Below are 24,950 nucleotides of genomic sequence, written 5' to 3'. Positions count from 1 at the left end.
AGCTGCTGTGCACTGTGGTCGGTGACTTCTTAACCCATGCACTGACCCCCAGCCCGACCACAGAAAAGCCCTTGTCTCCTCGACACTACCACCACATCGACCCCAACACTGGGAACAAGCTAGTGTGTGACAAGTGTCCGGCGGGCACCTACGTGTCCTCTCACTGCTCTGAGGCCAATGTGCGGGAGTGCAGCCCCTGCCCGGAGGGCACCTTCACCCGGGGTGAGAACGGGGTGGAGCAGTGCCACCGATGCCAGAGACGCTGCCAAGCCCCTTTTATTGAGAAGACACCTTGTAGGTCCACCACGGATCGGGTATGTGTGTGCCCGCTGGGCAGCTTCTCCAAAGGTGGAAAGTGTCAGAGCTACTCATTATGTCCTCATGGGTGGGGCGTCAGAAAGCGAGGAAGTGAGACAGGGGATGTGCGCTGCCGCCCATGTCAGCATGGCACCTTTTCTGACATGGCCTCAGATTTTCTGAAGTGCAGAGCTCACACAGATTGCCAGTCTCTGGGCTTAATGCTGCTTATCAAGGGCAACGAGACAACAGACAACATGTGTGGCCAAATTCCGGCAAGTTCAGTCTCTGTCCCACTTGGAGAAGCCTCAAGCACGGAGTCAGCACATAGAGGTGAGAATAAAAAAGCTCTATCAGCAGGTATTTACCATGAGTATTTACCACTGTTCCTTTCTGATGTAAAAACATAGCAATTACAGTATCTTTTTAAAAAATGTGGTTGAAATGGATGTCACTTTAAAAAAACATTCTGTTAAACTTACATTAAAAAACTGGCAGCTGTGGTTGCCAGTAATTTACCGTAAAAAATAAGTTGACCATGTTTTAGGCTATTTAAAGCCCGTATATTTACATATTTCACTACCGTTTATATTATTAAATGATATAAACTCAATATACTAACCTTGTGGAACTATAAAAGTCTGCTTTTTACTTTAAAATGTATAATCACCTAGTGACAACAAAAATCCACATAAAGATTTAAAGTTCATCAAAAGTGGCCCTTTCAGGAGAAGTAATTAATATACATGTAGAGACAGTGTACACAGTGTTACTCACTCAAAGACACAATCAAGGTTACCATGTGACACTAAAATAATGCAATAAATATTAACTAAACTACATAAAATATAACACAGAACACCCCAATGTACAAAATATTTAAAAATAGGAAGAAACATAACTATTCCTGTAAAAATATAATGAAATGAAGTGGGTCATGCAGGAACTTCTGGCAATGCCCGATTTTTGTTTTTAACCATAATTTTAACAGTACTTTACTGTAAAAAGTACATTTATTATCTAGTTACACTGTACATTTTTTTTTTTTGTTTTTTTGTTTTTTTTTTTACATAAACTCACCAGTAACTTACTGGCAACAAATAGCCAGCAAGTTGCTGTATTCCATACCACAGTAAAATTACTGTAAAACTATCTACAGTAGTTTAAAGCTTACTGTATAATGATTTACAGTATGTGCTGTACTGTAAAATTAACTAGTAATTGTTTAAATGTTGTCTATTCAATTGTAATGTCCATACCATAGAACTAACCACAGTAAACAAAGTTAAAGCTTACAGAGTAAGTTAGGGTAACTAACTTCAATCTATTACAAGTTAAAAAGAATTAGACAATAGAGGCCTTTTTGAAAAAACACCACATATATTACTCAATGACAACTCACATAAAATCACATAAAATTTACTCAAAAAGGTAAATAATGAAAGAACACTCTCCAATTCTTCGCCTGTCCAGAGAGAGCAAAATACAACAATCAATTAATATCATGTTACTTCAGTCTCGTTTTTATATCAGCATGGCATTTAGGCTAAAAGAAAAAGCAGTACACTCTTAACAAGCAAGGTTGTGCACCAGTCAGAGATAAAGGTCAGAAGTTACTAACATACATATCGAATAAAATCCAGAGCAAAACATTTACACATGTATTTGTTTATATAATATAACTTTTTTATATTACAAATAAAGTGGCCTCAAAATAAAAAAGGGGCGTCCAGTGAGTTGTGCATGTTCAACTGGGGTAAATACAAATACAACAACACTTGTACATAGACGTGGTAATTTGATTACTTAGTACTTCAAAACTTGCAATTGCTTACTTCATTTCTAAACAGAACAGTCATTTTATTAACTAATGCTAGTATCTGCTAACTTGTTCGAGAACATAAACTTTATCGTTACAAAGCTAATTGTCGAAAATTACCGTGCAGATTTTCAAATGATGAATGTTTGAAAAAATTATTATAAACTACTTAAAGATGTTTGGTGCGATTTTGGTGCTCACCTGGTTCAGTTGAAAAGAGATCTCTTTGCTTACTCTCAAGGCTGAAGTGACGAGGAGTCGAGTGCAGGCTCAACATTCATAGGTTGCCAGGTGTATTCCTATACAGTTCTAATTTTTATGTGATTGTATGCACTGAAAAAAATGGATGGGTTGGATTTACTTAAATATATACATAGCATTTTTACATCGCGCTTTTTAAGCTAATTATTTTAAGTCAACTTAGCTGGAAAACTTTTGTTAGATATCCATAAATGTATGAGATCATTCAACTTCCTTTACCTAAAAATTAAGTCACACCAAAAGATTTAATAAATAATGGCAGGTTGTTTCAAAGTAATATTTAAGCTAAACTTAACTAGAAAAAAAAAATTTGTGAGGTGACCGGTGTAAAAACTGAATCGTATGACCTTGCTTGATCATTTTAAACACCCAGTCTGACACGCCCGTGTGGACTTGCTACGCATTTGTGCAGCAGGACAGCAGGCTTATAAATTCATCTGAAACAACCTCTATCACTTTTTTTGTGAAAAGATTGTGTATTTTGGCTCGTAACACCGGTGCGTCTTCGGACGGAACTGTGGAAGATAGAACACTGTTGAAACGGGGCAGCCGATGTGCAAATTGGATCGTATAACCATGTTCGATCGTTTTTAGCACCCAGTCAGAAATGCCCGTAAGGCCTCACTACGCATCCACGGAATGGACAGGACAGAGGGCAATTTGGTTTGTTAATTGTATGATTTAATGCACTGCTCACCATTGAGAAGCGGCTGTGTATAATGTGTGGGCTTTGAAGTGGAAAAGCTCTTTATTGAAAAAGTGTGAGCGTCTCGTGCATGTGCAACTAGCGCTGTACTCTTTTTTGCATTTTTTATTGCATGTGATTGAATGTGAGACATAGAAATAACATACTGAACAACAATATTCCTTTCCCGACAAACAGCAGTGGGGAAGAGGGGAACAGCATTGTGTGTCAGGAGCGCTTTTTGCTGCACGGGGCTTACACTGAGGCAGCTACCTTTGTTTGGGCCACGGCTTGTGTGGCTTTACCGGTGGCTCGGCAGCGACATTTGGCGGTGCTGAGGCAGCAGGCATGGGGTTTTTAGCCGGGTGCTGGTCCGAGACAGCAGGAGCGAGCCGGTTGTGATGAAGTACTGCTCCGTTTTGGCATAAAATGTCTCATAGCCTGTGAATGTTGCTGAGTCGTGACATAGCGCTCAGCAAATCTATCCACAGTGCTGCTGAAAAGGCGTGCTGTAGACACCAGAGCATCAAATAGAGCATCTTTTTCTGTGTTACGCATTTCCGTGAGGGTCAGCCAGATGTGACGATCCAAAAACAAGGTTGCTCATTGACTTGCCAATGGCCTGTGCAATGATATTCGCGGCTTGCAGCGCTAAGTCTGTAGCGGTGCGGAGCTCTTTGAACGTCTCTGGATCGTAGCCTTGCTTGTCCATTTGCTTGAGGAGCTTAGCTTGGAAAACTTTGAGTACCGCCATCGCATGGAGTGCTGAACCTGCTTGGCCCGCCGATGAGTATGCTTTTCCAGCCAGTACGGACGTCAGTCAACATGGCTTGGAAGGATGAACGGGGCGTGATTTCCACGCCCTGCTACTCGCCGGGCAGAGATGCGCAGCTACCGCCTCTTCCACGGGGGTAGTTGGGCATAACCTTTGTCTTCCCCCGTGCTCCACTTTAGTGAAGAGAGTGGAATCACTGTGCGAGTTGAATAGGGTGTGTGCCAGGATTTTGTCAGTTCGTTATGAACTTCCGGGAAGAATGGGGCAGATCTGCGGAACGCAGTCGCTTGACGCCGTCCGGACTTCAAGAACCATTCATCAAGGCAAGACACAGTATATGCTCAACCTCGTGGCCCCACCATGCCTCCTCGTGTGAACCCTCAGGTGTCACAGAAGAGGCGGATGGAAGGGCGCGGGAGACTGCATCTCATGTTGATCTGACAGCAGGATGTGTCCCTCGCATATTGAACACTTACGGAATGACATCTTTAAAAAGACGCGAACACATAAGCGGCCCTTTTATATATATATATATATATATATATATATATATATATATATATATATATATATACATACACACACACACACACACACACAATATCACAGTAGCTTATAAGGATACAAACTCATGCTGAAGTGCTGCAGGGAATCAGGATGCTGAAACGGCCCATTCACCAGCGAAGAGTCAAGTGGCGAGGCGGAGTATATGTTCGCTGGAACACTGCAAGGGAGCAGAGAGTCTTCTCGTTGCCTTGAAGATCCCGCCTGCTGACTCATGTATGTTGACGGTGAAGTAGTAGAGGGCTTCTAGACGAGAGATGAATCGCTGTCTTGAAGGAAGAAAATTCGGAGGAATGGTGTTTGCCAGCCAACTTTTATACTGGACAGCTTCGCGCCTAAAAGGGCAGGGCTTAAACACCATAGCCAATTTTAGAATTGACATTATTGTAGAAAGGTTTCAACTAGGTCATGTAGAAGGACACTCCCCCATAGCGTCAGCTTAGTGACGCAATGTCAAGTGTACTGAGTCATAAGGGAACATGAAACTCGATGCACAGTATCACACACATGCCAGTAACCCAATAGATGCACATATACTTAGAAAATACTCGTGCATTAATGTCACTCAATGGATGATCATATATTTGTGAAATACACAGAGCATGCACATAGCCCAAAGTTTATTTTTTTTAAGAAAAATTTGCATAGTCTCTGGAGGTAAAAGGTGACCAGCCACCCCCTCTCGCGCTTATGCGAAAACTGGATCGACGCACATATAATTAAATTAGAAAATTCCCGTGCATACATGATAAACTTAATGATAAACTTAATACATTAACCTTCTGAAACTGTAAAAAACTGCTTTTCACTTTATAATGTATTGTTAATTACCATTGTAATTACAGAAGGGCACATGGAGTAATGACCAATAAACATGTAGAGACAATGCTCAGTGTCACTCACACAAACACTTGACACCATCGGGTAACACTTGTGAAATTAAAATTATGCAATAAACATTAACTAAACTACATCAAATATAACACAGAACACCCCAAAGTACATAACTGTTATTAAAAATAAGAAGAAACATAACTATTCCCATAAAATATCAAATGTAATGGGTCACATAGGGAACTCTGGGTACTGTAAAAAGTACATGTACTCTCTTGTTAAACATAATATAAAATTTTACCATTAATTATACAGGAAAATCATACTTTTCACATCTAAAAAATTCAATTTTACAATATTTTACCGCAAAACTACATGCATTGTCTTTTTAAATATGTCACATTTTTTACGTATATTTTACGGTAACTACTCGTTAACCAGCTTACGTTTTTTTTACTGTAGCATTTTTACAGTCTTTTACCATTACAATTATGGACATTTACAGTATTACAGTATAAAAAATACAGCTCAGTTTGTCTCTCCTAGTGCCTACACATGCCAGCTTGATGCTGGATTAAAGTTTTAGATATTCTCCCTTCTGCTTTGTTGTCTGGGTTAAGCTCATCTTTAACTGCATTTAATTCTCTCTCTCTCTCTCTCTCTCTCTCTCTCTCTCTCACTCTCTTCACACAGCAAGTAATGCAGTCTTACCAACTGCGGATATTCAGGATGTAGCAGGGCTGGTCTTCAATAGCAGTGAGACTGCCCTCGATTCTGCAGACATTCCCACAACCACAGCTTCCTCCAAGTACAGTGGTGAGGATGGAGGACTCCTAATCGCTGCAACTCAGGACCTGCCTAAAAGGCAACACAAGCTCTCCTTATCACGGGACCACCAGATGGCCAACCAGCAGGCCATGGAGACGCTGTCTGAGGACAAGATACAAGGATTGGGCTACCGGCCCATCCGCAGGGGTGCGCCGAGGCCCAGCACGCACAAGCACTTTGACATCAATGAGCACCTGCCCTGGATGATAGTTCTGCTGCTTTTGCTGGTGCTGGTGGTCATCGTAGTATGCAGCATAAAACGCAGCTCGCGGGTGCTAAAGAAGGGTCCCAGACAGGATCCAAACAGCATCATGGAGAAAGCCATCCACAAGAATCCCGTCTCTCCAACACACACCAAGGAGAGGTGGATTTACTATTCAAATGGCCAGGGTGAGTTGAAACCACACAGTATAAAGGTCTTATTCGCACAAAATCAGATGCGACTAAACAACATGAAAGTATAACATATTTTTCACAACAAAGCAATTCACATGAATTTGAGACAGATATTTTTGGTATCTAGAAAATTATAATATTGACTTTGCCTCCAAAAAGTTTAGCAAAAGTTTAGTTAAAATACCAGAATAAATTGTTTGGTGTCCACACAATAAAAAAATCGATTTAACCTCTAATTTAAGAAACAACAACAGATCATCACAGTAAACTATTTTAGACTTGCTGCGAAGGAGAACTTAGACATACATTGCTTCGTCTTAAATCAAACCAGATCTCATGAGAAGTCTTTATGATTGTAGAAGGTGGTGAAATTGTAAGGAATCGTAAAATAGATTAATCGAGTTGGCTCGAACAAAAACATGCAACTTTTACTCCCATAGACAATAATAAACAAACCAACAAACAATTATTCTATGATTTTACTTATGTTAAACTCCTAACCCAAACATAAACCTATCCATGAAGTCTAACCCCTTACCCAAACCCTAAACCTAACCATGATTTTAAATGTGTACCACGAAAGAAAGAAAACATCAGGGTTTGGAACGAGACAAGGGAAGCGTATTACAGATTATTGACATACATCAGTCATTTATATTGCATAGAAAATATGGAATGCATAATAAAAAAAAATGTCACTGACGTTTCCTATCTTAAGATGAACTGTTGGATAGGAGGCTAACAAAAATTGAATGCCTGTATTGTTTTGATTTGAAATTTTTATTGATTGGTTGGTCTCTATGGGAATAAAAGTTGTACCTTTTAATTTAAAGTTGTACGATATTTTACAATTTCGCCATCTCGTAAGAATTACTGTGCTTTTTTTTAAATATTGTGCATGCTTTTAGTTTCGGAATTTCTGACATAAAGTTAACTGCCAGTGTAAATTAAATGTACAACAGAGAGTTTAATCAAATAACTTCATTTCATTTGAAGTTGATGTTGATGCATGTAATTTATCCCAGCCTGATATGCAAAGACAATTACAAGTGGGCAATTTGTAGGCTGATTCCATTTGTAAGACATTGTGGCACTATTGAAACTTTGCTGTTTGTCAGCCTGACATGTCTTCCCAAACACAAAAACCTTTTTTTTTTTTTCCTTCTGTGGAACACGAGGAACAATTTGGAAGAAAATTGATGTTGCTCTTTTTTTTCCTCCTAAAATGAAAGTAAATGGGGACTGAGGATGTCAGCCCCTAAAAGTCTGCCTAGCAACTCCTTTTGTGTTCCATGTAAGAAAGAAAATCATTCGGGTTTGGAACAACATTGATTTTTTATTTTAATGTGTACCATCTTTGGGTTTATGAAAATATGTTAATGACTATATGCTCTGAAAGATGCCAGAAACCAACACTAACACCCAGCGCTTTCAAATCAGTGGTATTGGGCACAAAATAAATTCCAATGCAGTAGACCATCTATGGATCTGTCATCACACCAGTGCTGTTAATCCCATTTATTCCACTCTAGAGAACACAATACTGTTTAGAGAAATTGAACAGTTACACAAACAAGACCAGTGTCCAGTCACACGCTCATACAGAATCTGATCTCCTCCCTTTTCTCATTCTGCTTCTCGGATAGATTCTCTTTTATTATTTATTTCACACTCTATACCCCATAACCTGGTTGTTGCTGTATCAGTAAGCTGCTAGGTTATATCCGTGAGACATACAGCTCTGTGGCACTGGGCACCGGCTTACAGTACATCAGCTTCAGATATCCGCCCATGTATGACTTTGCTTCAACCCTGAGCAGTTGAAACCAGATTATACCAGTTCTATTTGGTTTGAGAGCTAGGAGTTTATCAGTGGACATGTCTTGGTGGGAGATTGGAGGAGGGACTGGCTTCTATGTTGTGAGAAGTGCCTGAATTCAAAGTGACAGCCTAAAAATAATTGAAAACAAAATCTGTGATGCCATGCTAATGTGGCTTCCTAAAAATAACCAAACACCTGACAGCATAGGTTTTCTTCAAATATGTGTAGTACAGAAGAATTTAAAGACTTTTCTTTGTTAGTGGTTCTTGCTAAGGCAAGCATCTCTGTTACAATTTCTCAGATTTGAGGATTTGAACAAACCCCTAACACAAAGTATTACATTTTGTGTGCAATTTGTCCCTTATCATTTTGGCAATTTGTCCCTTATCATGTTTCTCCAACAGGGCGTGAATGATACCTTAAATTGTTTTGCTTGTTGCGGAGTGGTGTGCTTTTAATTTTATATGCAATCAGACTTATGATTTAATTGTAAAATGATTGATAACATGGGTAAAACAATTTTTTATTTTTGTCTAGGCAATATAAAATCATATAGACTTGGAGACTAGTGAACACACTAGCAACCACCCAGAACACCCTAACAACCTCATAGCAACACATAAAAAGTATGCATAATACCTTACCATAGCATTGCGCTGGTTTTGTATGGGCTTTAAAGGGATAGTTTACCCAAAAATGAAAATTCTCTGATTATTTACTCACCCTCATGCCATTCCAGATGTGTATAACTTTCTTTCTTCTACAGAACACAAACAAAGATTTTAAGAAGAATATTTCAGCTCTGTTGGTCAACACAATGTAAGTGAATGGTGACCAGAGCTTTGAAGCTCCAAAAAGCAATTAAAGGCCACATAAGAGTAATCCATGACTCCAGTGGTTTAATCCATATCTTCAGAAGCGATATGATGTGTGGGTGAGAAACAGATCAATATTAAGTCCTTTTTTTACCATAAATCTTCATTTTCAAAATGTGAAAGAATGTGAAAGTGAATGTTGAGATTTATAGTTTGTGGAAGAAGTCTGAATACCAAACAACTGAGAAATTTCCAGTATTTGTAATTTGTGGTATAAGCAAAACATTTATGATATTCAAAAATTTAATTGCCCGTGAAAATATCAGAGAAAAGGAAAAGCAATGGCATGCTAACAATCATAAAATGTAAAAAACCAGGTACAAAAAATAAATAAATAAATAAAAACGCTTGTGTTATTTTTACTGAGCTGTTTTTCTTCCTTAAGCTTTTTATCATGAACAATTTCATTGTTTATTGACTTCATTGTAAAAAATTATTTATTACATTTTTTTTTTTTTCTAAAACATGCTTAACAGTTGAGTAAAACTGAGATAGTATAACCTCATCAAATCATGTGAACATATGGGTTAGAAAGCACAGGTACATTTTATACCCCGGTTGCCTCCGCAAACACAACACAAAACATTTACCTAATTCATTCAAGGTGTGTAATTGGGCGGCCTGAAGGCATGTGTGTCCGTTTACTACATTAGCGAAATAATGGCCATAAAGGGCCGCATGGGAAACATACATAAAGATGAAGGAGCGATTGTACAAATAATTAATTCTTTCATTGGAGGCCAGGAAGTACCTCGTATGGTATAACAAAGCATGCATAGCGGAGATCAAAGACTTAGAACCACCCGCACATACACCCCATATAACACCCTCTGCGATAGGTGTTATCTATAAAAAGCCCACTGCCCAGAAACAGGGTGGGCTGTTTTATTTTTTATTTTTATAAGAGACGATTAGGAACTTCATGGGTGAGCTCAGCTCTGCCAACATTTTGTGTTAGAGTCAGGGAAACTCAGAGGAAGCTTGTAGGATCCCCCTACTAGTAAGCCTCCCCTGATCTATGTTTAATAGTTCACCAGGAGAGCAGATTCATTGTTTTGATGGGGAAGTGGTAATTACTGCGACTAGTATTGTGTATGTTGTGTCAGGGATTTATGGGAGACATTCTTGCAAAGCCGCCACAGCGACTCTCCTGAAAGGGGAAATCCTGGCTACCTTTGAGGATTTCTTTGTTTTGCAGCCAACCTAGACCTGTTACAGCTGGTTTGCATCTTCATTTGAATTCTCATATGAAGACATTAAAGGCTTTGTTCCATTGTAAGGGTCTGTGGCTGATAATCTATTGTCTTCACACATGTAAATTATGAGTAATATGTTTTTCTCCACTGTCACCAAATATTTTTGTATCACATGTGCAGACTGCAGTCGTTTTGCACCATTCAGAACAACTACATTGTATAATGTGATCCAGCAACACAATGACAGAATGGGTCTCATCCTTTAAGTCAAATGCTTCAATTTTATTCTTCAGTTTTCAATCTGAATAATTGGATTGAAAATGTATTACCTATTTCTTTGGACTGGAATAGAATAGTATTAAGAACTATATCATATAAAAAACAGGACCATGCCATTTTTGTACACACATTTTGAATTTTGGAGGCTGTTATAATGAATTTCTGTGGCATTTTTGCCCCAAGCACCCCTTAATTTTTGACCCTGGGATAGACTCTATGAGATGATTTGATAACTACAGCCCAGCAGTCAATACAGATTCATTTTTTAAAACTTAAAATCAGCCATCTCTACAGCTAGATATTATATGACCATGACACTGTATAACTAAATAGGACATGAACAAATATTCAAGTCATGCAGAGTTTCATTATAAAAGTGTTTTTTTTTTTTCATTGAGAACATGAAAACATTTAAACATTTGTAAACACTGTCTACATTGGGATATTAGCTGCACATGTTTTCCCGGCATTTCAGTAAAGTTGCCTTCGGGACTAAGGCAACCAAGTCCATCGCACAGTACAGTCATAGACAAGGGAAAGCATCATGCGACCCATCATAATCGCCCTACATCACTTAGACAGAGAGTGTCCTCCTTTAGTGTTCTGTCATGCCATAGAAACCTCTGGAAACGACAGGCGAGCAGATGGGCATCCTGCAGGCCCTGGCATTTTTGTGGCATGCTAGAGAGCTCTAGTGAATTTGCTACAGATGGATCACAAACAGGACAGATAGGGCTTACAGATAGATGCTTTAATACCTTCCAGCAGTGGTTGTCCCCCACAATCACCTTGTTACACTAGATTCAAACAGGTTTATCTTCAGATATCTTGTAGAGAGAAATTATGGATTGCATTCCTGTAGCTTAACTGGTAGAGCATGGTGCTTGCAACACCCAGATCATGGGTTCGATGGGTTCGATTCACATGGAACACACAAACTGATCAAATGTATGTCCTGAATGCACTGTAAGTCGCTTTGGATAAAAGTGTCTGCCAAATGCATAAATGTAAATGTAATGGTGCGTTCATCCGTCATCATTAATTAGACTGTATTGATGACAATTAACATTATTTATAATTTATACTTTATCATTAGACCATGTGAAAACCACATAACCTTTATTATAAGGTTATGTTTTTTATAATTATGTTTTGTTTTCTTTTTTTGTTTTGGTGTTTTCTTTTTGTGTTTTGGTTTCATTTTGTTACTTCCCTTTCAGTTTCCTTTCGCTTTCCTTTTGCTTTCTTTTGCATTTGTATTTTACACTGAGGTGTGGCAACCATTATATCCCCCACAATTATAGAAATGTCTTGTTTGTCCCCACCACGTGACATTATTTACTGGGTCTTATGCATATTTCACATTTTAATATCTTATTTTCCAAACTATACGTGTTCAAGTTTCAAAGAAACAGAAAGGTACAACAGGTATCAAAAGGGAGTATTCTGCATATTAGCCTTGAAGTATAATGTAAATTAAAACTGGGACAAATTACATTATAACACAAGTGTCAGAGATTGAATTGAATGTTCTTCTAGGTCTGTAATGGGGTACTCTTTTAGAAAGATTCCCAGGAGGCAACTGTTTGTCACACTACACCCAAGTTTATAAACAGAGGCATTACTCTGGGTCATTGCTGTGAACTTGACCACGTATGTCCCACAGCAACCACTGGTGTACTGTAATTTTAGAGCACCACCCTCCTGCACTTTATGATTAAATTTTTTCACTGTCACTACAGAAATACTGTGACAACAGCAGATCATGCTAACTGCATTATATTACAAAAACACATGATACAGAAGGTACAAAAGTTACCATTCTGTGATAAAGGGCATACTGTATATCAATAGTCAACATTGTCTACATTGGAAATCTTGGATTGAAAATCTAATTTAAAATTGGAAATAAACAAAGTTTTAAGATTTTTAATAAAATAAAATAAAAGTTATGATGGAAAATAAATATTTAGAGGGTTAGTTCACCCAAAAATGAAAATTCTCTCATGATTTACTTACATTTAAGCCATCCAAAATGTGTTTGTCTTTCCTTCTTCAGCAGAACCGAAGTGATGATTTTTATAAGCACATTTCTTTTTGTTCATACAATGCAAGTAAATGGTTGCCATTAGACTGCTGGCTATTTGACAGTCCAAAAGGCATATTTAGGTAACATAAAAGTAATCCACACGACTCCAGTCAATCAATTAATGTCTTCTGAAGCAAACCGATAGGTTGGTGTAATAAACAAATCGATAATTAAAAAGTTTTTAACTTTAAATCGTTCCTTCCTGCCAGCACTGTATTGCTAGGTCACTAATCAAATGTGAGCAAATTTGTGAAATTGACCATGTTAACTCCTTTGTGCAAAAGGTCAGATTTCCTTGCTGCCATTGAAAAACAAGATGTATTCTCTCAAATCATGCTGTGATCATTATGTTTTGCACAAACTTGTGGAGTCCATACGAACTCGAGTGCATGCTGTTTCACAAGTGTTTTACTTTTGTATGGGGTTACAGTAGGGTACAGTATACAGTAGATAAACATATGATTGACCTTTCCACTCATTCTCCAGGTGTTGACATCCTGAAGCTGGTGGCTGCACAGATAGGCAGTCAGTGGATTGACATGTACAAGTCTTTGGCCAGTGCCACAGAGCGAGAGGTGGCTGCCTTTTCTAACAGCTACTCAGGAAATCCTGAGAGGGCATATGCTGCTCTGCAGCACTGGACCATACGTGACAGCGATGCCAACCTTGCTAAGCTAATCAGTGCCCTTCACCGCCAGCGGCGTATTGACGTGGTGGACAAGATCCGGAGTGTTATGGAAGACAATCCTCAGGTGAGCAACAGCTGTAGTGGGACAATACAGAATTGCAAAAATAAGAATTGTTTTCAAATAGGTTTCTCCAACTTTCATGTTTGGACAAACATGTAGTTGACATGTTGGATTGCTCAAACAAACAAAAAAAGTAATGATTTGAAATGGCCAGAGTGTTTGCACTCTTCAAGAAGTCAACCAACAAATAGCTAACTAATAGCACTTACACTTGTTACACATTACCTGGGATGGGTGAATGTATTTTAAAGGAATAGTTCACCCAAAAAATGACAATTCTGTAATCATTTACTCACCCTCATGTTGTTCCAAACCTGTATGACTTTCTTCTGTGAAACACAAAATGGGAAATATAAAGGAAAGTACTGGCCACTCTTTTCTATGAAATGAAAGTGAATGGGGGAGCGGAGGGGAAGATTCTCAGTTAATAATGACTTAAATTTCAGTCTATTTCTCATACAAAGTTATGATATGATTTCAGAGCTTGAAGAAGTAGTCTTATGGACTACTTTTTTATCCATTTTGGGATAAAATATTCCTTTAACTGAAAAAATTACTCACCTCACCTTAAACATACAATGTGCCATTTATATACCTGTTTTAAGTGACACCATATATCAGACTGCAACCTGTCCTGTCATGATCAATCCACAAGCTACTAATCAAGCCATGGATCAAGTAGTCATGTGTATTCAGTCTTGCATAACACACACACCACTTGTCTAGCTCAGTTTGGATAATACATACACTCACTGAGCACTTTATTAGGAACACTATGGTCCTAATAAAGTGCCAGACATGGTCTCCTGCTGTTGTAGCCCATCCTCCTTAAGGTTTGATGTGTTGTGCATTCTGAGATGCTATTCTGCTCACTACAATTGTACAGAGTGGTTATCTGAGTTAGTGTAGCCTTTCTGTCAGCTAAAACCAATCTGACCATTCTCCATCGTCCTCTCTCATCAACAAGGCATTTACCCCCACAGAACTGCCTCTCACTGGATTTATGTTTATTTTTATTTATTTTTTGCATCATTCTGAGTAAACTCTAGAGACTGTTGTACGTGAAAATCCCAGGAGATCAGCAGATACAGAAATACTCAAACCAGCCCGTCTGGCACCAACAATCATGCCACGGTTGAAATAACTGAGATCACATTTTTTTCCCCATTCTGATGGTTGATGTGAACATTAACTGAAGCTCCTGACCCGTATCTTCATGATCTTATGCATTGCACTGCTGCCATACGTTTGGCTGATTAGATAATCGCATTAATAAGTAGGTGTACAGGGGTTTCTAATAAAGTGTTCAGTGAGTATATGCAAAATGGGAACACAACTGGGTAAACAATACACACGAGTTGCTCATGACACCTGGCTGCGTCCCATTGAGCAAAAAGGTCTGACAAGCTACCGGAGATAGAGTATCAATCATCAACTTTCATTTTAGAGTTTTCATTAAAGCCCTTCCTGTATAAAGGCCACTATATTAACTGCCCTTGTCTCAAGTTTGAAGTACTGTAGATAGTGCAGTTAAGGCTTTTGGGCTAATTTTGATACCACTGATATCACCAAGATATACTGAAGAAAAAAAAACTCTTATTATACCTGTTTTGTATATCCATCTGTTAGCACCACATAATAATCACCTAATTGCTTGTGCGGGTGTTGACTTCCACTGAACCTGTGTCTGTGAAGGTATGGCAAAAATCATTCTCTGGACAGCACATCCTGTCCACTGTTACAAAGCACTTGTCTATTTATTCTCTCCACCCGTCCTGATGTCATCATGTTTTGTTTAGAAATCTGTACAAGTTTAAAGGAGGTTAAACTCCCCCCCAAAAAGCACCATATACTGTAGGTAACCCATATGAATCTACTTAATAGCTGTATTCACTATGATGAACTGCCGTTGTAAGGAAAAGACCTGCATGAAAATTCCTAAAAATATTATTTTTTCTTTGTTCCACAAGAAAGAAAGTAATACAGGTTTGGAATGACATGAGAGTAGGTAACTGATGACGGAATATTCATTTTGTTAACAAAATTTGAACTATTACTTTTAGAGATGCAACTGACATCAGTGGTGAACCACAGAACATGAGAATTACCCAGTCTGGTAGGGACATTTTCTGTTTCTCACGATGAAAAATATGATGTGAGACTGGACTGGTGGCTACTCACGACTCACGAGATCTGATATTGAATTAGTTATGCTGAACAACAATGGTACCTCAGTGGGGGTGAAACATATTAGTAGAAAGAGCTCCATTTGCTTGCGCTCATCAGAGCCACATGTTCCAGATGAAATCACATGTATCCCATGCTCTGCATTGCCATAGCACGCAAACTGTAACCTCCGAAAAGGTGAATGAATTACACATGGCAAGACAGAGGCAGATGCTGGTATTTTAAAGAAAGTAGTCCAATAGTCTGTCTTCTAGGTCTTTAAGCCTGTGTGTCTGACCCCAAACAATGCTCACTGTTGTTTGACAGACCAAATTTCTGCCATTAGTCACTTTTACACATGCAGCCTTTTCCAGAAAATTAACTGCAATTTTCAGTTTAGAGGTCATGGGTGAACACGACCTGTTCTAAAATACTGGTAAATTTCACTCTGGCTATTTCCCTGAATGAGAAGTAGTAACATTACATGAAAAGTTTTGATGCTATATTTGAACAGATGCGGAAGATTAATGGTTTGAGTTCACACGAGGTCAGGATGCACTGAATTAAGACAGAGATGATTCAGTTACTCTGGAATTATTTTTTCAGAATATAATTTTATCAAATTGGACAGATAGTGAAATGATTCCATTTAGTCAGAGGATATTTGATAGAGCCAACTATAGAGGAAATCTTGTAGTGTATGGTGTACTACTCAAATCTGAAGTCATATGTTGAGCAGCCAATAAAAATCGACATTTAATGAGAAAAGATTAAATTCTTTAGAAAGTTTAGCTTCTACCTTTTAATTTCATAGGTCTGCTAGCAACTTCTGAACAAATGCTTTAAAACTGAGAGAAAGACATTAATATCAATTCACAGTCAAAGTATGCAAAGTCAGGCCACTTGGGCTTAACATACTGTGCCAGTAAACCTCGGATAAGGACCCTCCGAGGATAAACACATCTAGTGCTCCACTTGTTGTGGAAGCATGCCAAAGAGCCTGAGGACTTTTAAACGCAGTCCGAAAGCTGTCACCCGCCAGCACTCAGTCTTGACTTATGTTACTATTTTTATAAATACATTCATGTACAGTATTTCAACAGCTTTTCCAACTAGTCATAAAGAAGAAATCAAATTGTTTGTATTTATTAAATAATTTTTTGGGCATTTTGTATTTATTTAATTTTTTCATTTGTTTGTTGATAGAAACAGTAGAGAGACAGGAAATCAAGGGTTGACAGAAAGAGGGGATCGGGATGGGAACATGACCTGGGACGGACTTAACCAGGGTGAAATGTCACCAGGGTGAAAACTACCACAAGGCCACTGCTCTGGCACTATAAGATATTTTGATGTATATTGTTAAGAGTACTGCTACCAAGCTTTCTTTGGTCAGATGTTGACCATGTGTTGTCCGCAGTAGGTGGTCTTGTTGAGTCTGGAGCAGCTGTGGCTAATAAAACCAGTGTGGAAGTGACAGATCCTGACACATTTTCCGTATCTGTGTGTTGTGGTACAGCATAGGCCAATGAGCTTCATCCTGTGATATGCATTGTCTGAACCGTTGCTTGTGTGGTTAAAACAATGCTTTTGTTTGATTTCATCAGTGATGTGGGAGCCCAGCTGTAAACTGATGAACAGCTTCTAGTTTGTATTAGTCAATTGTAATGAGCAGTGGTTGACTGATATGGTTTATTCAAAACTGATATAATATGCATATGTGTGCATACACTCACTGAGCACTTTGTTAGGAACACTGTGGTCCTTCTAATAAAGTGCCTGACATGTCTTCTGCTGTTGTAGTCCTTCTGCCTCAAGGTTGATGTGTTGTGCATTCTGAGATGCTATTCTGCTCACAACAATTTTACAGAGTGGTGATCTAAGTTACCGTAGCCTTTCTGTCAGCTCAAAACAGTCTGGCCATTCTCTGTTGGCCTCTCTCATCAACAAGAAGTGTCCATCTGCAGAACTGCCACTCACTGGATGCTTTTTGTTTTTGGCAACATTCTGAGTAAACTCTAGAGACTGTTGTGCATGATAGAAATACTCAAACAAGCCCATCTGGCACTAAAAATCATACCACGGTTGAAGTCACTGAGGTCAAATTGTTTCCCCATTGTGATGCTGATGTGAACATTTATTGAATTTATTGCACTGCTGCCACACGATTGGCTGATTAGATAATCGCATAAATAAGTGTACAGGTGTTCCTAATAAAGTGCACAGAGAGTGTATATATTATATAATACAGTTTAATGGTGGAATATTAGATGTACAGTTGTGCTCAAAAGTTTGCATACCCTGGCAGAAATTGTGAAATTTTGGCATTGATTTTGAAAATATGACTGATCATGCAAATAAAAACTGTCTTTTATTTAAGGATAGTGATCATATGAAGCCATTCATTATCACATAGTTGTTTGGCTCCTTTTTTAATCATAATGGTAACAGAAATCACCCAAATGGCCCTGATCAAAAGTTTACATAACCTTGAATGTTTGGCCTTGTTACAGACACAAAAGGTGACACACACAGGTTTAAATGGCAATTAAAGGTTAATTTCCCACACCTGTGGCTTTTTAAATTGCAATTAGTGTCTGTGTATAAATAGTCAATGAGGTTGTTAGCGCTCATGTGGATGCACTGAGCAGGCTGGATACTGAGCCATGGGGAGCAGAAAATAACTGTCAAAAGACCAGTGTAACAAGGTAATGGAACTTTATAAAGATGGAAAAGGATATAAAAAGATATCCAAAGCCTTGAAAATGCCAGTCAGTACTGTTCAATCACTTATTAAGAAGTGGAAAATTCAGGGATCTCTTGATACCAAGCCAAGGTCAGGTAGACCAAGAAAGATTTCAGCCACAACTGCCAGAAGAATTGTTCAGGATACAAAGAAAAACCCACAGGTAAACTCAAGAGAAATACAGGCTGCTCTGGAATAAGACGGTGTGGTTGTTTCAAGGAGCACAATACGACGATACTTGAACAAAAATGAGCTGCATGGTCAAGTTGCCAGAAAGAAGCCTTTACTCTGCCAATGCCACAAAAAAGCCCAATTACAATTTGCCCGACAACACCTTGACATGCCTCACAGCTTCTGGCACACTGTAATTTGGAGTGATGAGACCAAAATAGAGCTTTATGGTCACAACCATAAGTGCTATGTTTGGAGAGGGGTCAACAAGGCCTATAGTGAAAAGAATACCATCCCCACTGTGAAGCATGGTGGTGGCTCACTGATGTTTTGGAGGTGTGTGAGCTCTAAAGGCACAGGGAATCTTGTGAAAATTGATGGCAAGATGAATGCAGCATGTTATCAGAAAATACTGGCAGACAATTTGCATTCTTCTGCATGAAAGCTGCGCATGGGACGCCCTTGGACTTTCCAGCATGTCAATGACCCTAAGCACAAGGCCAAGTTGACCCTCCAGTGGTTACAGCAGGAAAAGGTGAAGGTTCTGGAGTGGTCATCACAGTCTCCTGACCTTAATATCATCGAGCCACTCTGGGGAGATATTAAACATGCAGTTCATGCAAGACGACCAAAGACTTTGCATGACCTGGAGGCATTTTGCCAAGACGAATGGGCAGCTATACCACCTGCAAGAATTTGGGGCCTCATAGACAACTATTACAAAAGACTGCATGCTGTCATTGATGCTAAAGGGGGTAATATACAGTACTAAGAACTAAGGGTATGCAGACTTTTTTCTTTGTTGCCATGTTTTGTTTTATGATTGTGCCATTCTGTTATAACCTACAGTTGAATATGAATCCCATAAGAAATAAAAGAAATGTGTTTTGCCTGCTCACTCATGTTTTCTTTAAAAATGGTACATATATTACCAATTCTCCAAGGGTGTGCAAACTTTTGAGCACAACTGTATAAGGACGTACTATGAAATAACAAGGTATTATAGTTAGAGTTGGGTTAATTGAGTCCAGACATGAGAGTCTCGAGTCCAACTATATCCATAAATGGATAGTTGCAACCCTGATATTGACACATTGTTTTCTTAGTTGTGAAGGTTAAAATAAGCTTTAAAGATTTTACAATTGTAATTTGAATGAAAATGCATGAATAGATTCACTTGGACTTGGACTTGACTTGAACTCGGCTGTTATGAACTTATCTTGAGTCCAGCTCTGATCTCTTTGGTCTCGGACTTGCCTCGAACTTGATTGGTAAAAGACAGAGGCCCATTTGCAAGAAACCCCTTAAGTAAAAGAAAAACAAAAAAAGCTTACTTTCACTACTGGTAATCTTAACTTAAGGGGTGTCATGGACTCGACTAAGGTGTTGACTCGAACCCAACACTAATTATAGTAATTATAAAAGTTAAAGTAATTATAAAGTGTTACTGAGATTTTTTACTCTGATGTTGGCTGACAGTCTTGGTGGGGCTTTCTGGGTCTGTAAAAGTTGAAATCCCCTGACATAGAGCATGATAAATGTTATATCATAAGAATGAGTGTTCCTGTAAAACTTTAGTTACCTGACCTATAACCTTAGTCTAAAGGTAACATTCTTTGAAATCTGTTCACACACTATGTACAATGAAAGACAGCAACAGTCACAGCATCAGTCACAGCATCAGCCAAAATAGCCAAAATAGCAGATGGGGCTCAATTTGTTGCTCATTTCCTACACAAATTATTGGCAATGTTACCCCAAATAGCCATATAGTAAGTCATCACATAAACAACATGATTGCATAAATGTTGTGCATTTAATTAGTGCAGTTAACTTATTGTGTAATAAAATATCAGATTATCAGGAAATGGCAATTATTTTTCAGACAGATAAATGCCAAAGTTTTTTATTAGCATTGCGTCATTACTCATATATGAACTTGACCTCTGTTTTGCCAGTTTACTTGTGCGTTCTTGCAATTCGGAGTTGTTTTCCTTTGTGTGGGGTGACTAATGAATGACTAAATGGGATGCTGTTCTTCATGGCATTGATTATTCACTTCTGATTCTACAGGACATTTTTGGGAATTGGGGTGGTTTCTGTCCTTCCTGTAATTTGAATGTGCCACTTCTTAGGTCTGGGTACCTTCCCAGTTTATAATACGCTTCCTTAAGTAACTTACAGTATGTGACGAGAAAGAAGAAGTGTTGCCCTACTCACAAATGCCCTAAAAGTAGGCCAGCATATGGATTATACTTTGTATGCTTTTTTAGGAAGGTCAAACAATATGCATAGTGTGCAAAAATAGTGCCCATGTTGTTCTTTAGTGTCTAATGCATGATAAATTACAGTACCACTCTGGGGTAATGGTCAAAACACAGTTCCAGACTGTACAGACATCTTGTAAAATGACTCGCATTTCCGGAAATGCATCATAAATGTTCCAACACATTGGCATAACGATGAATGACTTGCATACAGGGGGCTATTTGAGTGTAACATAAGCCATGTGCTGTGTGGGCAGTGAATTTCTGACTTGATATAATCTTTTTCATCTGTACCCATTGTGTAACCCTCTCTTGATGCAAAGGGCAACAGGGACAGGACTCATGTGGGTGGTCCAGGGCAGCAAAGGCTGAACCCTTTGTGCTAACTCCGCCTCGGGCACATAGTGACACACTTGTAGTCCCCACACATTGTGGCGCTTGCAGAAAAGAGCCTTATTCTTACAAATGTATTATTCGCTTAATAGTTCTTCCAAGAAAATGTTGTTTGTCCAGACAAGGATGCTTCTTGTGGGTCCAGAACAACATTAAAGTTGACATGTGTATATATATATATATATATATATATATATATATGTGTATATGTATATAGTTATAATACTTTCTCCTATCCAAGCTTAATATGCAGAGACACTAAAAGTAAGCCATTTCTAAGTTTGTTTGAGTATTGGCTCAAACAATGGTGTGAATTTGGGGTGGGGCTTTCTGTTTGTCTACCCAATAGCAGACAGGGGGAGTGTTTAGGAAATAATTTTGCTAGTGGCCCAGAAATTACACAATTTAGCTTTAAAAAGTATCTCTAAACATGTATTCATTGTATAGGTTCTTGTCTTATGCTTTATCAGAGAAGACATTAACATGTATTATGAATTTTGCTATAGGTTGACCTGAACACACTAATGATGGCTGTGAATGTAAGCCATTTTCTGAGCCCCAGCCATAAGCCTTTAGAGTCACCTGGTGTTGTGGTAGAGCAGTCCCCGATGGAGCGCACCAAGGGCTTCTTTACTGATGAATCTGAGCCGCTGCTGCGTTGTGACTCCACTTCCAGCAAGGACTCTGCCCTCAGCCGGACAGGCTCTTTTATAACCAAAGGTAAACGTACATGGATAAACATGAGAACAGCTGGAAATATTTATGCCTAGCTTTTCCTGTTTGTTAACATCTGTCTGCATCTGGACAGCTGGAATCATGCATAATTTTTTTGTGTCATATTGTAGATTATACTCTTATAATACATTTTATATTTTAAATGTCTTATGTATAATACATTAATGCTTAGTCTTCTTAAATTTAAAATAATGATTTAAAATAATTAATTCATTGGTTGATTTCCCCAAAAAGATATTGGAAGTGTTTTCTCATCCCTTTTCAAAGCAATCCAATGTATTTTTCCCTTCTAACTATCCACAATCACAATATCCATACTGTCCATATCAAAACAGACAATTTTTTAGAGTATGTGAGTAATAAAGCCTAAAATATTTGTTGTGTTAACGGCAACGCTGCACTCTTCTGTCCCGCAGAGAAAAAGGACACGGTGCTACGGCAGGTGCGTTTGGACTCCTGTGACCTGCAGCCCATCTTTGATGATATGTTGCACATTCTCAACCCTGAAGAGCTCCATGTCATCGAGGAGATCCCGATGGACGAGGACAAGCTGGACTGCTTGTTCGAGATCGCTGGGGTAAAGAGCCAAGAAGCAAGCCAGACCTTGCTTGACTCTGTCTATAGCCACTTGCCTGACCTCCTATAGACCTCTATAATATCTTGCTCATTGTCAGCTACAAAACAATAGTGACAGACTCACGAATGTGCTCTCACTTCATTACATTGTCTCATTCTGTCAGACATGCACGCAGTTTCAAAATCTCTGGAATGTTCAGACAGGAGTCTCTCTGCATTCTAAAAGACACTCCTTGCCCTAGCATTGATATAGCGTGGATGAAGTGTTCTCTTGGAGCATCTTTTATGTGTCCTCCTGAATGGACACAGTTGGTGTCAATGCTAAAACCTCTCTAACATGCAGCATATTCTTGCACACACCTCAGCATGATGTCTATCTCAAAAGCTATATAATGTAATTTATGAACCAGTTCTGTAAATTGTTAAATCAAACATTCATTCCTTTGGCATCATGTTACTTTTTTATAACACTTACAAATGAATAAATCCAAATCAACAAGGTATCTTTATTCCTCTTGTTTATTTTCTACATTCACAAGAATTACAACTGTAGCGTTTTAGATTAAAATTGTTATTTAAGTTGTGTTTTATGTGATTTCAAGGGCATTGAAAAATCATTCCTACTGGTTATGATGCAATTCATGATATTGATAATGTGCATTCATTATACTTTCCATGCTTTTCCAAGAAAAGAGTTAAAAACAAAAATAAAAACAAGTCTGATTGCTAATTAATGTTAATTTCTGTGTAATTTCACACAGGCTTAAGAGACACCAAAAATGTAATTCCACAATATAAAATGTAGCGTTACAGTATTCATATTGCACAGATGTTGATATGTGGTACAGACAGAATGTATGTTAAACTGTTCAATCTAATTAAGACACTCTGGTGCTAGATGTGAAACTTTGGGATTAAACTCAGTTGTATCCCAGTAGCAGGGTGTATTTGGTCATTTGACTTTTAAACTTTAGAAATGTGGGTACAAATAGCTGCTGGTATGTGTTCTGGAGCTCCTGGAGGAGAGAGTCAGATGAGCTGTTTGGAAACACAAAAGGACAAAAGCATTTAGTCTCAGAAATATAATTATTGGAGCAGAAGCTTAGAAATATGTATTCTAATGGCTGTTTTAAAATGTAACACATGTAACCAAGACATTTATTATTGTTAATTATCATGTAACCTGAGAAATCTACAAATTAAAGTTCAACCTTTTTGTCATGATTTTTTTTAAATAGTTTTTATTAAAGTTATATACTAAGGAGGACATTTGATTTTCCAATTGTTTTTTCATGTACTGTTCAATTGTTTATGTAGTGCTTAATTATATTTTTCCTCATATTCGAGTGTATGTCAGAGTATACGTTCTTTCAGCTTAAATCAACATGTAATGTGATAGATCCTCCTGAACTTTTATTTTTATTTTATTTTTATTTTTTTTAATACCATACATTTGCTGGTTTGTTTGTCATGCACAGGTAAGAGGAATTGTGAGATAACCCAAGTTCTTTAGAATTTAGTTAAAAGTTAAAATATGATAAGTATGGGGAGGGCTTCAAAAGGCATGATGGTTAAATGACAATGATAAAATGAAATGTATAAATGAGCTTTCATTTACATTATTCAAATCTCATGATAAAGCCTTAAAATGCACACAATTCTAAAATCTCTTTACATTTTGCATGGAGTGGTGGTGGTGTAGTGGGCTAAAGCACATAACTGGTTATCAAAGACAGGTTGCTGGTTCAATCCCCACAGCCATTACTGTTGTATCCTTGAGTAAGGCACTTAACTCCAGGTTGCTCCAGAGGGATTGTACCTGTAATAAGTGCACTGTAAGTTGCTTTGGATAAAAGTGTCTGCCAAATGCATAAATGTAACCTGGACCCCATATAGGCTATATGTGAAGGTTCAGATCATTTGATAGTCAAATTAATTTTGATGTTTCATGCTTGATGCTTTCTTTGGAAACACAGAATACTTTACCTTTTTGTCAGTCCTTTAATACCCTGTGAAGTTGAGAAGAGCCTGTAGTGTTCACTTTAAATTCATTTTCCACATAGGTATGAGGTCAATAAAAATGAGGAAAGAGGCTGTAAAAAAACAACAACTTGTAGATGTCACACAGTCATCAACATAAGTTATGTCAACATGACTTCCTCCTGTCATGTAGTATTGGACTTTCCCTACATATACCTGAGAAATTAATTGTGGAGGTGAGGGCGTGGTCGAGCGCCCGTCTGGGGAGAGAGAAAGCTGTAAGGACAACCACCTGAGATTAATTGTGACTAATTACCATTTCCACGTTCACAGAGAGTCAGGGGAGATAGAAGACGAACCAGTCCACAGAAAGGGGGAGAGAGCCTAGCTGAGAAGTTGCATGTGTGTTGGCCGCTGCCGTTGATCTTTTATATTGTAGAGCCTTGA

At 38.3% G+C, this 24,950-nt stretch overlaps 1 protein-coding gene across 1 annotated transcript in view; it reads left to right on the top strand.

The window, feature by feature from the left end:
* Nucleotides 1-23,810, top strand: part of LOC127456760 (tumor necrosis factor receptor superfamily member 21-like) — a 32,583-nt gene extending 8,773 nt beyond the window's left edge. Inside the window, exons 2-6 of the mRNA XM_051725336.1 lie at nt 3-630; nt 5,929-6,453; nt 13,207-13,472; nt 21,719-21,932; nt 22,364-23,810. Coding sequence (XP_051581296.1) covers nt 3-630; nt 5,929-6,453; nt 13,207-13,472; nt 21,719-21,932; nt 22,364-22,593 — 1,863 coding nt within the window. The 3' untranslated portion in view covers nt 22,594-23,810. The remainder of the gene's footprint in view (nt 1-2; nt 631-5,928; nt 6,454-13,206; nt 13,473-21,718; nt 21,933-22,363) is intronic.
* The last annotated feature ends 1,140 nt before the right edge of the window (nt 23,811-24,950 follow it).

Source organism: Myxocyprinus asiaticus, chromosome 19 (assembly GCF_019703515.2).
Source record: "Myxocyprinus asiaticus isolate MX2 ecotype Aquarium Trade chromosome 19, UBuf_Myxa_2, whole genome shotgun sequence".
NCBI classification, from domain to species: Eukaryota; Metazoa; Chordata; class Actinopteri; order Cypriniformes; family Catostomidae; genus Myxocyprinus; species Myxocyprinus asiaticus.
This window is presented reverse-complemented; position numbering and strand designations above follow the sequence as displayed.